Here is a 12850-nt window from a genome sequence, read left to right as displayed (position 1 = left end):
GGCTAACAACCCTCCACCAATCAAGGAAACGGTGGGTGAGAGTGGACACCCATTCAACTACCATTTTATAGGCAGTTTCCTTATACCCCCTTATAGATCAGCTTTGTGAATGAGGCGTACTAGCGGTTCGACTGACTTAGTCTTATACATATAGTAATAATTAAACATTTAATTCTACATATAGTATAAGGTGTAATTTTAGAACTTTTCAAAAAAAAAATACTAGTTTATATTTTAAATTTCGAAAATTAAACAATTAATTTAAAATTAAAATTAAACCAAATAATATTTGACATTAATTATTAAGTTCAATTAATATCCAATTTAATTATTTAAACACTTAAAAGATCAGTCGTATTAATCAACAAATAATTAATTAAGTCAAATACTTATCTCCTAACTTCTAGGTTTTTATATTATCATGATATATTCAGTAAAATCGGATTTGGCAAGTAAATATAGCAGATAATTATCATGTGAAATCAGATTAGGCAGATAAGCATCAGATTTTTTGGATCTGATCGAGCTCACCTCGTGAGCAGTGATTTTTCGAAAAAATTTGTTTCTTTTGTTTGATCAATTCACCAATGTGCAAGTACATGAAAGATAGCCATAAGGCTCTGATACCACTGATAGAAAACGTAGGTTACAAAATTTCTAAGCACTAAGTGGAAAACATTTAAACAATTTAAATGATTAGGGCACATGCAACCTATTGAGGATCTATGTCTTTCACATATAGGCAACATGCTATGAACTATCATCCTACAGAACTTTTCTTATGAAAAACAAATTCAATAGAATAAGAAACTTGCTTTGAAGATTGTTATAGCAAAACACCTTGAATCCTTCTTCGAATCTTTTGGCAGCTAGCACCATAAGCGTCGTGCCTCTGATGGTTCACATCCAAGACTAGCAACTAAGGATTATGGAGAGGGAGGAGGTGATTTTTCGCCAGATCTCTTCTAGGGTTAGGAGCACCAAAATTCATATCGCTAGGGGCCTATTTATAGTACAGTCAGGAAATCCTAGATAAGCCCAAACCCAATATAATAATATTATCTTGAACCGGGTAATTATCCAGCTTCCTAATTATCCACCAAGGATAATTCTAGAAACCCTAAGGCTCCTTCAAACCATCCATAGCTTCATGGAGTGTTCTAGAATGCCTCTTGCTCAACTATTAAACAATTTCTCTTCAGTCCATACACTTTCAATTAATTTTTTTAATCACCAAATTAATTCTAATTAGTTTCTGACTAAAAATTAATTAAATATTACTATTTCTAATTAATATAATATTCCCATAATATATTAACAAATTATTTATTTTAATTTATTAATCAAATAATAAATCATTCTCTCTCTCCAAAATAATATTGTCCAATTGCTAGGTTTGATGGCAACCTAAAAGGAATGTGCTACCATCAATTCAAGATTATACCAATTATAGTTATGGGCTTAGACACCTAATCCAACAGAATTTTCACCTTCCTCATAAACATTGGTAGACCCTCTTCCACCACCTCTTCCACCACCTATTCCACCTCCTCTACCACCCCTTTTTGATCATCTCCCACGTCTTGTGCAATTGATCAATTCTAGATTCAACCTTTTCCTTCCAATTTTCTTCTTAGGCTTTGGTGTAGGGTTAACTGAGGGATGTTTTCCAGATAGTTTATTGTGCCCCCATTACATACAATTATGACATTGGACAATTTTGCCCTTAGAGGAGACTTGGGAGAACCTGTCTTCATGCTTATAAACATGCCTTTTCCTTTTGATACTAGGCCTTCTTGGCACCCTTTCCTCAACAGGTGGTAGTGGTTTAGTGTAAGGTGTTGGTTCTGACATATTACTACCATTAACAGGAAGAATTTTAGACTCATAAGTAGCTAAAACCTTGTCCTTTCCAAACCATATGTTGATGGATCTAGTTGGATCCTATTGTATGTAAATTATGGTTTCTTGGGCATGGACACAGGGTATCCCAGAAAAATCCCAAAGTCTGCATATACAATACATCCCCTCTAAGTTCACTATATATGATTGGAAGCCATTTCTCACTTCTTAAGCATTCAAACCACTTGGATTAACATACCAACTCATATAAACATAATAACAATTTTAGTTAGTATACATATTGATAACTGTAAAAACAAATTTATGATACTTACTTGATATCAATACCAAACTCATCCATTTTCTTGATAGGTCTTGGCTACACATCATTCACCCATTTACGTGCATCTTGCTTCAAGTTAAAGAACCTTTCCATTATATATAATCTAATATCCTCAAGCACGGCCAACAAAGGCTTCTTTCTGGCATCAAGCCTCCTTGTAATCCCAAGTCATCATGTAATATTTCTAAGAACCACTTCCAGTTGGGCTTGTTCTCAATATCAACTACAACCCAAGCAATAGGATACACATGGTTATTTGCATCCCTCCCTATGGCAGATAGCAGCTCACTTTTACATTGTCCCTTCAAAAAACTTCCATCAAACCTAATAACTCTTCGACAACCAACTTTCCATCTTTATTTGATAACCTTAAAACATGTATACATTTTATGGAAAGTAGTAGTGTTATCAGGGTTTACAGTGACAAATATTTGAATTGTACTCCCTGGATTGGACATCATCAACTCATGTCCATAACCCCATACTTTTGCATGGTGATCACTCAACTTTCCATCTATTAAAGAAATTTCCCTACACTTTGCTCTATAAAATTTTTGACCATGAAACCTTGCAATGGAACCTACTTTGAATAATAGCTTGCATTTCCTTATATTTCAGATTTGGTTTCCTAACCATCTCCTTCAGAAACTGCCTAAGTATCCATATGGGATCCATAAGATTAGCACTACTAAAATCCCTAACACAAGTATGTTGCTCAACCATTTTTTTTTATTTGAAATGATCTTTCAGTGCTCATCCATTAGTCCATTACCACAAAGGTACATTGAAATTTCTCAGGATCACTTGCACATATAGCCACAAGGCTTACACTATCACATTTCTTGAACCTAATTGGATAACCCATATATATATATATATATATATATATATATATATATATATATATATATATATATATATATATATATATATATATATATATATATATATATATAGGGCTAGGTTATTTTGTTTCTTACATTTATTGTGTGCTAGAATGCACCAATAGGAATTTAGTAAATTAAATAATTATTTAATTAAATAAATATAGATATTAAATGATTTCCATAGTTATATGTATATTAAATGATATCCATAATTATAATTCTCTTTTTATGGAAACTAATTAAATCTGTCATTAATGTCAGCAATAACATTCTTTCAGAATGAATTCGCATCTAGGTTTTTATATATGAGTTCATATTTTGTTTCAGGACTCACTCACTTAAAATATAATAAATTTGCATGGAATATGAAGAACGAGAGTGTATTCTAGTAGAATACACTCTCATTCTGCTGGAATACACTCTCATTCTTCTAGATATGAATTCATTCTGAAATAATATTATTGTTGACATTAATGACGAATTTAATTGGTTTCCATAAAAATGAGTTATAAGTATGGATAACATTTAATATACATATAATTAATACTAAATTTCTATTGGTGCATTCTAGCACACAATAGATGTGAGAAACATTTGAACCTACCTCTATATATATACTAGGTGTGAGACCCGTATATTATACGGGTTTATTAAAAATAAAAATTTAATATCAATATATAAACATGAAATATTTTAGAAATTAATACTTACATAACAGAATGTAATGTTTTGGAACATTTGCAAAAGAAATTAAATCGTTTGGAGTATTTATGAGAATTTATTATCAAATAAATATTTACAAAAGAAATTAAATCGTTTGAAGTATTTATGAGAATTTATTATCAAATTAATAGGATGATTTTATTTCCTTATAGAACCCATTACAATTTTATGGAATTTTATTTTATGGAATTTTATTTTAAGAAAATAGAAATCTCTAAAGAATGACAAGTGAAAATAAAAATTCTAAAACTCTCACAAAATGACAAGTGTCAAAATGAAGGAGAAGATTACATGTGGCAAAAAAACCTTCATTTATTAGATATGATATATATATATATATATATATATATATATATATATATATATATATATATATATATATATATATATATATAGAGAGAGAGAGAGAGAGAGTAATTTGTCAAACAAAGCTTTACTTGGTGTGGTGATTCATACCTCTCCCCACGAACTGGATTCATATTGTTCCATTTCACATTCGGATAATGTGTTGAGTAATGAAGCTGCAATTTGTCTTCATCGTCACCCTTACTGTCACTCAACTTCTCCTGTTGAGCTTCATCTTCCGAGATTCCTTCAAAATCCTATAGGTTTATCTCACGTATGGTGCATTCGTCAAGCGCTTTTTCAGTGAGAGTGTTTAGGAACTCATCTTTGCATCGGCTTCTTTGTTTCTTTTTGAAAAACTCATCCAATTCCACGTCAATGATATCCAAGTCATCTACTGTCTCCATTATCACTACAGAACAAAAATTAATCAGAATAATATAAGAGAAACAAGATAATGGAGGACCACGTGGATTTTCTTACCTTTGAATCTTCCGATCTAGGGTTTTGCTTCAATGGATGGTAAGAAAGGGTTTTTACAGAGGAGTGGGTGACAATGAGGTTAATGTAGGGTAATAAAGATGAGTCAGTTGGGGCAACCGGCTAATAGAAGGGTTATCTGTTTGAATGGCTAAAGTGAGTTTAATAGCCGGTAACCTGTTCTTTTTCATTAACGAAAATTAATTTAGGAATAAATCATAAATTTGAGCAAAACTTTGAGAATTTTTCACAGATTTCCCGGTAATATGAAAGGGTAGAAAAACTTGAAAAACAAGTTGCAATACAAGTTTAAAAAGCTTGTAACAATATATAAAAAATAGTTACAAAAAAAGTCTTTAAATTTTTTTAAAAGTTTATAAAAATTGTGAGAAAAAAAGTCTAAACCAAAATGATAACAAAATTCAAAGTTCTATCAAACTATAATAATGTCTAAATTTAGATAAAGAAATATAAAATATAAAATTGAAATATTATAAAGATAAATAAAAAAAAATATTACGTTTTTTTTTTTTAATTATAAACTGAGTTTATTGATAACTTAAATATAATAATAATAATATATTTTCTAAAAACCATATTAACCATAAAAACTTTTAGATACAGAAAAAAATAATTTTTTAAAACAAGTACCAATAGCTTATGATATTTTAGTGAATAACTTAACTAATATATTAAAAATCAATTTTTTGAAACACGCATCGACACCTTTATGGTACTTTAGTGAATAACTATTCAATAAATTAAGTTGATACTTGTTATTTTTCGTAATTCGGACAAATTACATAATGAAACCACAAAAGTTTTGGAAAATATGCACATTTTCACGCCTATATATACACACCCTTTGTATCTATCTCCATCCACACCAATACCAATACCAACACAACCATGGCTTCAATCTCCTTCATCACCTTCATCTCTCTTCTGCTCCTCCCTCTGTCCCACGCCACACTGACCCTCACAGTCGTAAACAACTGCCCCTTCCCAGTCTGGCCCGCCATCCAACCCAATGCCGGCCACCCCGTCCTCGAACGCGGCGGCTTTGCTCTCAACCCTCGCACACACCGCTCCTTCCTAGCCCCAGCCACCCACTGGTCCGGTCGTATCTGGGGCCGTACAGGTTGCACCAACCACAACGGTCGCTTCACCTGCTCCACCGGCGACTGCGGTGGCAAACTCGAGTGCAACGGTCTCGGCGGCGCCACACCCGCCACCCTAGCCCAGTTCAGCCTCCACCACAGCCACACCGACCAGTCTTCTTACGCCGTCAGCCTCGTCGACGGGTTCAATGTCCCGATGACGGTAACGCCGCACGAGGGTAAAGGAGTGTGTCCGGTGGTCGGTTGCAAGGCGGATCTGCTAGCTACGTGTCCGTGGTCGCTGCAGAAACACGCCGATGGGAAAGTGGTGGCGTGTAAGAGTGGCTGTGAGGCGTTCAATACCGACGAGTTTTGTTGCAGAGGTCATTTCAACAACGCGCAGACGTGTAAAGCGTCGAAGTGGTCGGATTTCTTTAAGCACGCGTGTCCGGCCACGTTTGCATACGCGCATGATAGCCCGTCGCTAACGCACGAGTGTTCGTCGCCACGTGAGCTTAAAGTTATATTCTGTCACTAATAAGTAGTTTTTAGTGACGAAAAGTTTAGGGTTTTCGGAATAAAAAGTTGTTTAGTTTCATGTTGTAGTCGTCTGTGTTATGTATCTGGGAATGTAATATTTTATGTTATATTAAATCTTATTTGGTAGTCACATGGGATTCTATGTATATCGAATCTTATTTTGTAGCGTGGTTTTTAATTGGAAGTAGTGCCGTACGATCTTTACGTTACCATTTACAAAATTCAAAATAGTTGTGGTCGGTAAAAAGGTAAATTATTTCATAGGATAAGATATCATTAATTTTGAGTAAAATACAGTTTTGGTCCTTGTGGTTTGTCCAAAGCATCACTTTTTGGTTGTAGTATTGTGATATGAATCATATGATCGTGAGTTATCTTTATTACATATATTGATCTGTTAGTTAAGTGTGAAATGATCAAAATCCCCTCTTAATAACCACCATTTCCAATTACCACCATTGACACCATTGTCCATCACCACCACCAGCCACCATCATACCACTGTCACTATTGCCAATCAGCTAAACAAATTAACAATTAATCGATTAGAAAAACCTCTAATGTACATAACAATAAGAAGAACAAAAGGTATCCTAGTAGTAATTAGAAATCTTTAACATAAGGTCTTAATCACACTCAATTACAACAAATTAGTTTCCAATAAAAATTAGAACCAAAGTTGTTTTATGGTACAAACGAGATTTAAAAGCGCACCATATCCGTATCAAGTGTGTTGTATGGAATAGATGTACCTAAAGCAATCGACAAAGATCTTCAATGTTGCTTAATCATCTGTCTCCTGTCTCCTAAACTAAAAGAATATTAATGAAGAGAATGAGTATTTGGTTGTGTGAGAGTTTCGAATTTCTTATCATCGTTAATGAGTTTATGTCCGAATTGAGGATGACTGATGTAGCTGTTGTTGTCGGGATTGAAGTTTCTTATATCTCTAGTAGCCATGGAAGGCATCTCCTAGGCGAGATGTCCAAGTCATCAAAAAAGTCTTAGGGTAAATGTAAAATAAAATGCTTAAAAATGATATTTTGTTACCCTCTTAAGACAACCGTATGTCACATAATATCCACATCAATGTCTTCTTTAAATTAAAAACAAGTTTATATATGATAAACCGGATCATATGAACGACTTACGTTAAGCAACCTCAAGGCTCACGTGGGAGGTCCATCGCAGTACACTAGCAATATTTTTGCTGTGTCAACGTTTGAACTCTGAACAACCTATGTGAAATTATGCTCAACTGTTAGACTCCCATATGAATATATGATATAACATGTGACAAAGTTTTTTTTTTTAAATAATTCTGAAAGATTATTTGTATAATGAACAAGAACAAAATTAATATTTTTTAAAAATAAATCTGAAACATCATTCTCCGAAAAACATTTTTGAAACAAAAATGTTTGAATGAGGAAAATGGCTGTGGGTTGCAGCAAAATATGTGGTCAATTTAAAACTTTTCAAAAAACAAATATCATTCCGTAAAAAGCCTTTCTACAATAATTATTATTTCCGTCGTTATATTTTGTTTTTTGGGTTACAAATTTCTGTCTCCTAAATATTTTATTAATCTATTTTAATAAAGCGTTCAAAGATATTATTAATGATTCTTACTCGATAGATATAATTATAAAACAATGAAAAAACAAAACAATTGAAGGACACAAGAATCGAAAACATTTCCTCCCTAAAGCATGCAGGTTATCTGCCTTAGATTTTGACCTCACACAAGAAAGAAGTAGTCGACGAGATCATTGACTGCCGTGGTCCTTGCAAATTGAAATAGCGTCTCACGTTTCTCCGGTGGTAATAAAGTAGAAGCATAATATGAAAGAAACTAATCTAATTTTGTAAAAAGTTTACAAAAGTGTTTAACAAGTTAATCTTATTTTGAATTTAATAGTTTAGATAAATTGCAGAATTGGTCCATATAGAATTGGTCCATATAGGAATTTATAACCAATTTTGCTTTTGTTAATTGTTATAGTCCTTAACAGAAATTGACGTTATAAAGAAACAAAAAGTTTAATTTCGTAAGAGGACTTTACCATTTTGATTCTAACCAGCTGAGAAATAAAGTTTAATTTATTAAAAGAAATATAAATATCCTTGTATTTTTTTCTTCGGACTTATCCTCGTATTAATATATGATTATAACATGTGCATACAGTTAATTCTTTCACTTAATCATCTCTTTTTATTTTGATCTTTATCTTGAAATAGAAAAAAAATTAACATTTGATTTCTCTTTAAAAGATTTACCATTTTGAATTTTGATCTCAATTATTTAACTATTTTGATGGAGTTTGGCAATCACGTGGTTCTCCCGTGGTGTCTCGGAATCTGGAGCCAATGCTTACTTTCGTGATTGTGTCTGTGTGAAAGAAAAATTCTCTTTACCATTTTCTGCATATCTTTTTCTCTTTCGCTTTTCATCGATTCTTCAATTTACTTCAACCCCTTTCCTTTATAAAAATGGGGACAATCATAAAAACAAATTCCAATATTTTTACTTATAAAGGCATTTGCATAATGATATCTATTCGAATTACTTGTCATTATAAAATATTTTTAGAAAATTTTGATTATCTTATTTTCTTAATGTAATTTAGTTTGTCGGTTGCAAAATTCACATTTTTATCTATAAAGTTATAAAAATGTCTTAATTAATTCCCACACACTAAACTTCGATATCTGTTTTTTATATATCTATTAGTTGTGAGACATATGTATTACATGAGTTAATTTAAAAAAAAATTAAATATAAAAATTTAAATATTTTAGAACTTTAAATTTATAAGAAAATAAGAAAATAATTAATTATTAAAATTGAAATGTTTTTTTATTTTATTTTAAATTTAAACAAATAATTTAAATAAATAAACAAAAGAAATTATAAGCTTTAATTTGGGAATTTTGAAATTAGAAGATAAGACCATTAATGAAATTGATATCTATTTATTACTACATTTATTGTAATTATTACATTAAAATATTATATGAAATTTAATTAAAAAAACGCTCATAAAATGACACACGAAGGCGATGCGGTTGGGTCAAGGTACTAAAATAAAGTAAAGAATCCCGAGGGCCTGCACACCAATGACTTCTTTCTTGCCTGAGGAGAACGAATTAGGTCATACGGGAGTTATGTCCTATCCCCTGAGGGAGACTACCGCCCCTGAGATATGTCTTGCCTAAAGAGGTCATACGGTTTCTTTTAATCATATGACCTTGGAAATTCTGTAGAGATAAGATGGATTCCTTAAGCACTACAAATACGGTTTCTTTTGGACCTAATGCGGAAAAACTGAATATATGAGTGTTCTTTTTAACTTAATGCGGAAAGAACAATGTAGGGATTGTTTGTTTTCCCCCTCGTTAAGTCCTTAAATGTAAAGTGGTTGAACAGATAATGAGGTATGTCTAAATAAAATGTTCTATACATAAGGTATGTTTCTTTTCTAGACTTCAGAATTTATCTGGATAAGGCTAAATGACCATTTTACCCTTGCATTACAAAAAATAAATTTGATAAGATATAACCAATTAAAGCATGAGAGGAGTTTAGAGGAAAAAAAAGAAAGACAAATCGGTAAAAAGTTAGCTAGTTTTCTTGCTTAATCCATAGTCTTTATATCTATTAAAAAAGAAAAAAACCCCTTTATGGAGAAAGCTATAAAAGAGGTTTTTATGAAAAATGAATCAACCTCAATAAAGTGTGGTAATCATCATGAAAAAATGGAAGCAAATCTTTCTCAATCAAAACCTGTCATAATGCATTAACGACCTTCTCTTCCTCCTCATCTCGAACATCATCAATTAAAAATGTGCGCAAATTGGCAATTAGAAGCCCGGCGTTTTTTAGGGAGTTTGCAACCTTGTTAAAGCAACCAAAGCCTTTTTCTTCAAAGATCGAACCTTAATCCTTCTCTTATCTTCCTCAAATTTCTCCAAATCATATCTTACCGCTTCAACATAATCAAATTATAAATCCTTGTTCTTTTAGGTCAAAATTCAAATTCATCCAGAATTTAACAAAATCGAGAATGGATCACTTGACATTGTAAATAAGGAATGAATAGTTGAACTCTAGAAAAGCTCAGCATGAATCGCAAAATCCCTGAATCCTCAAGAATTCTTACAGTCAAGGATGAGGGATGAGGTTTTAATGAGTAGATATCTCCAGAGATTCTCACACTGAACAAACAAGTCAACAAATTGAAAACGTCGAAAGCTCGACACAATCATGCTATTGAAGATTATGTCGGGGGGGGGGGGGGGGGGGATGTAGATTGAATCCGTCGAAAAATAACGGGTAATAAAGAAACCAATAATCATACAATCAAAATCACATCAGAAATTACAATTGCATACGGAAACGATGATGTAACATCCCATTTTAAAGAGAGTAATTAAATAATAATTCAGGAACCCCGGGAAGTAATTATTATTATTATTATTTTATATTATTAGAGCTCAGAAATTAAATAATAATTAGTGGGGTGTTGGTTTCGGGAAACCAAATGGCAAGAATTGAATATCTGGGGGTTAAAGTGTAATTTTGGGCTTATTATGAAAGAGATTTTAGAAGGCAGGGTAGGAATGGTAATTTCTGGACTGAATTTGAAGGATGAAGGACAAGGAGGGACCATTGATGACATTATGAGAATTAGTTTAAGGGTTCGGGTATTTAACCCTTCATTCCCGTCACCCTCAAAACCCTAAACCTAAATGATGCAGCCGCCACTTCTCCTTATGCCTCCCTTCATCTCCTTTCGGCCGCCACCCTCCCAATGACCATCTCTGGCTGCTGCCGCCTTGCCAAACTCGAGCACCACCATCATGACTTGTTGTCGGGCGTCGTGAACGGAGAGGGAGAACCACCGAAGACCGTTGGAGCCGTGAACACCGACGTCGGACGCCGCAACTGCCAATTCAGCCGACATCTCGATCGTTGGAGTGATCCATCAACAAATCGCCAGTAGGAGTTGTTTCCTTTCCGACTACGAGACCTAGCGACGCCTTGTTCTGCCGTGACTGCCGTTTCCGGTGGGAGTCAACCACCTTGCTTCGCCATTGTTTCGTTGCGTTCAGCCTCAAACCACCGTGGAATGGTGGTTGGGTTGTGGTGTTACGTCGGCTGGAGAGCGTGAAGAACCACCATGGCCGCCAACCACGGTGGCTGCCGCAGATGACGAAGTTGTTATCGCCAATGGCCGCCGCTGCTGCCGTTTTCTTGTACTGCCGCCTTTGCCACCCACCTCAGTGGGTGTTGGGTTTACTTTCCGGGCAATAGGTGCGTGTGTGTGTAATGGGTGTGTGTTTCAGCGTGTCTCGCAAGCTTGGATGTCTCGGGTTGTTGCTGCCGGAGAAAAGTCAAGGAAAAACCACTATGGCCGCCGGCCATGGTGGCTGCCGCCTCAAGACCGCCATGGAGGGTGTGTATGATGCGGGTGTGTGTTTATTTAGTATAGTGTGTGTGTTTATTTCGTGAGTTCATTGTAAATTGTAAAAATTGGAATAATGAAAGGAAAATCAAACCACGACCAGCCGCCGTGTTGGGTGGCGGTGTGCCTAGCTTGCGTATTGACTCGTTTGGGATGCTTAGACGGATTGGGCCGATGAAACCCTAATGGGCCCAATGAAACCCTAATGGGCTTAATGATATTCTAGTGGGCCTTATAGGCCCAATAAAGCCCTAATTGACCTAAAAGCCCACCCATTTGATAAATGGGCTAGTGTATGGGTTGGAAACCCTAATTAGGGTTTGGAAAACCCTAATGCCAATAAAACCCAAATTTGGGGAATTAACCGGGACACACGAGAATTATTTAATAACTGAAATATTAAATAATAATCACTGGCAAACTAACTTAAGGCAATAATGGACTTAATGGATTAAGTCCTTAATGGGTTAAGTGAGAAACACTTAACCCTAATTGTCATTTTATGTGAAACCCTAATTTCACTTGGACTTTGTGTTGTGCCTTTATGATTATGTAATATTGGGTCATGGGGATTGGATTAGAATAATTGGATGGACCTTAAGGAAAGACCATGTAGAGGTCTGGGCCCAATTTGGAAAGTTGGGCCATATGTTGGGCTTTGGCCCATTATTTGGTTTTTGGGTTTTTGTAGTATGAATTGGACCTTGGGCTTGGAACCCAATTATTAATTGGGTATTGTTTGATGTTGACAGTTCGGGAATCTGTCAACCAGCAGCTGGAGTTGTATATGCGGGACTTTAGCAGTGTCAGGTGAGTTATCCTCACTATACTAAAGGGTCTAAGGCACCAAGGCCGACCCATTGGATATGTTATCCTAGCAGTGTTAGATCTTGAGTATGAGTTAGTTTTGCATGCTAGTGGTTATGCCAGTTAGGTAGACCTGTAGGACTACCTGTGATGTTATATGATTATTGCATGCTCAGTGGTTATGTGGTATGTTATATGTTATATGGGATGGGTTGAGGTTGTACTGCTCCGTACGGTAGCCAACAGACCTTAGGAGCATTCCAGTTACGGGCTAAAGGGAGACTCGTACTATGGGCTCGGGAGCATTCCAGTTAT

The 12850-nt window shown here is 34.5% G+C and overlaps 1 protein-coding gene across 1 annotated transcript; it reads left to right on the top strand.

Annotated features, from left to right (window-relative positions):
* The first annotated feature begins 5479 nt into the window (after positions 1-5479).
* Positions 5480-6390, top strand: LOC145138790 (Pathogenesis-related thaumatin superfamily protein). Its single transcript, XM_079072812.1, has one exon. The coding sequence runs from the start codon at positions 5530-5532 to the stop codon at positions 6256-6258; it is 729 nt and encodes a 242-aa protein (XP_078928938.1). The 5' UTR covers positions 5480-5529; the 3' UTR covers positions 6259-6390.
* Positions 6391-12850: the final 6460 nt, after the last annotated feature.

Source organism: Lactuca virosa, chromosome 9 (assembly GCF_052849685.1).
Source record: "Lactuca virosa cultivar CGN04683 chromosome 9, Lactuca_virosa_CGN04683_v6, whole genome shotgun sequence".
NCBI lineage: Eukaryota > Viridiplantae > Streptophyta > Magnoliopsida > Asterales > Asteraceae > Lactuca > Lactuca virosa.
This window is presented reverse-complemented; position numbering and strand designations above follow the sequence as displayed.

Coding starts and splice junctions, on each gene's coding strand:
- LOC145138790 (XM_079072812.1), top strand. CDS start 5,530: ATGGCTTCAATCTCCTTCATCACCTTCATCTCTCTTCTGCTCCTCCCT.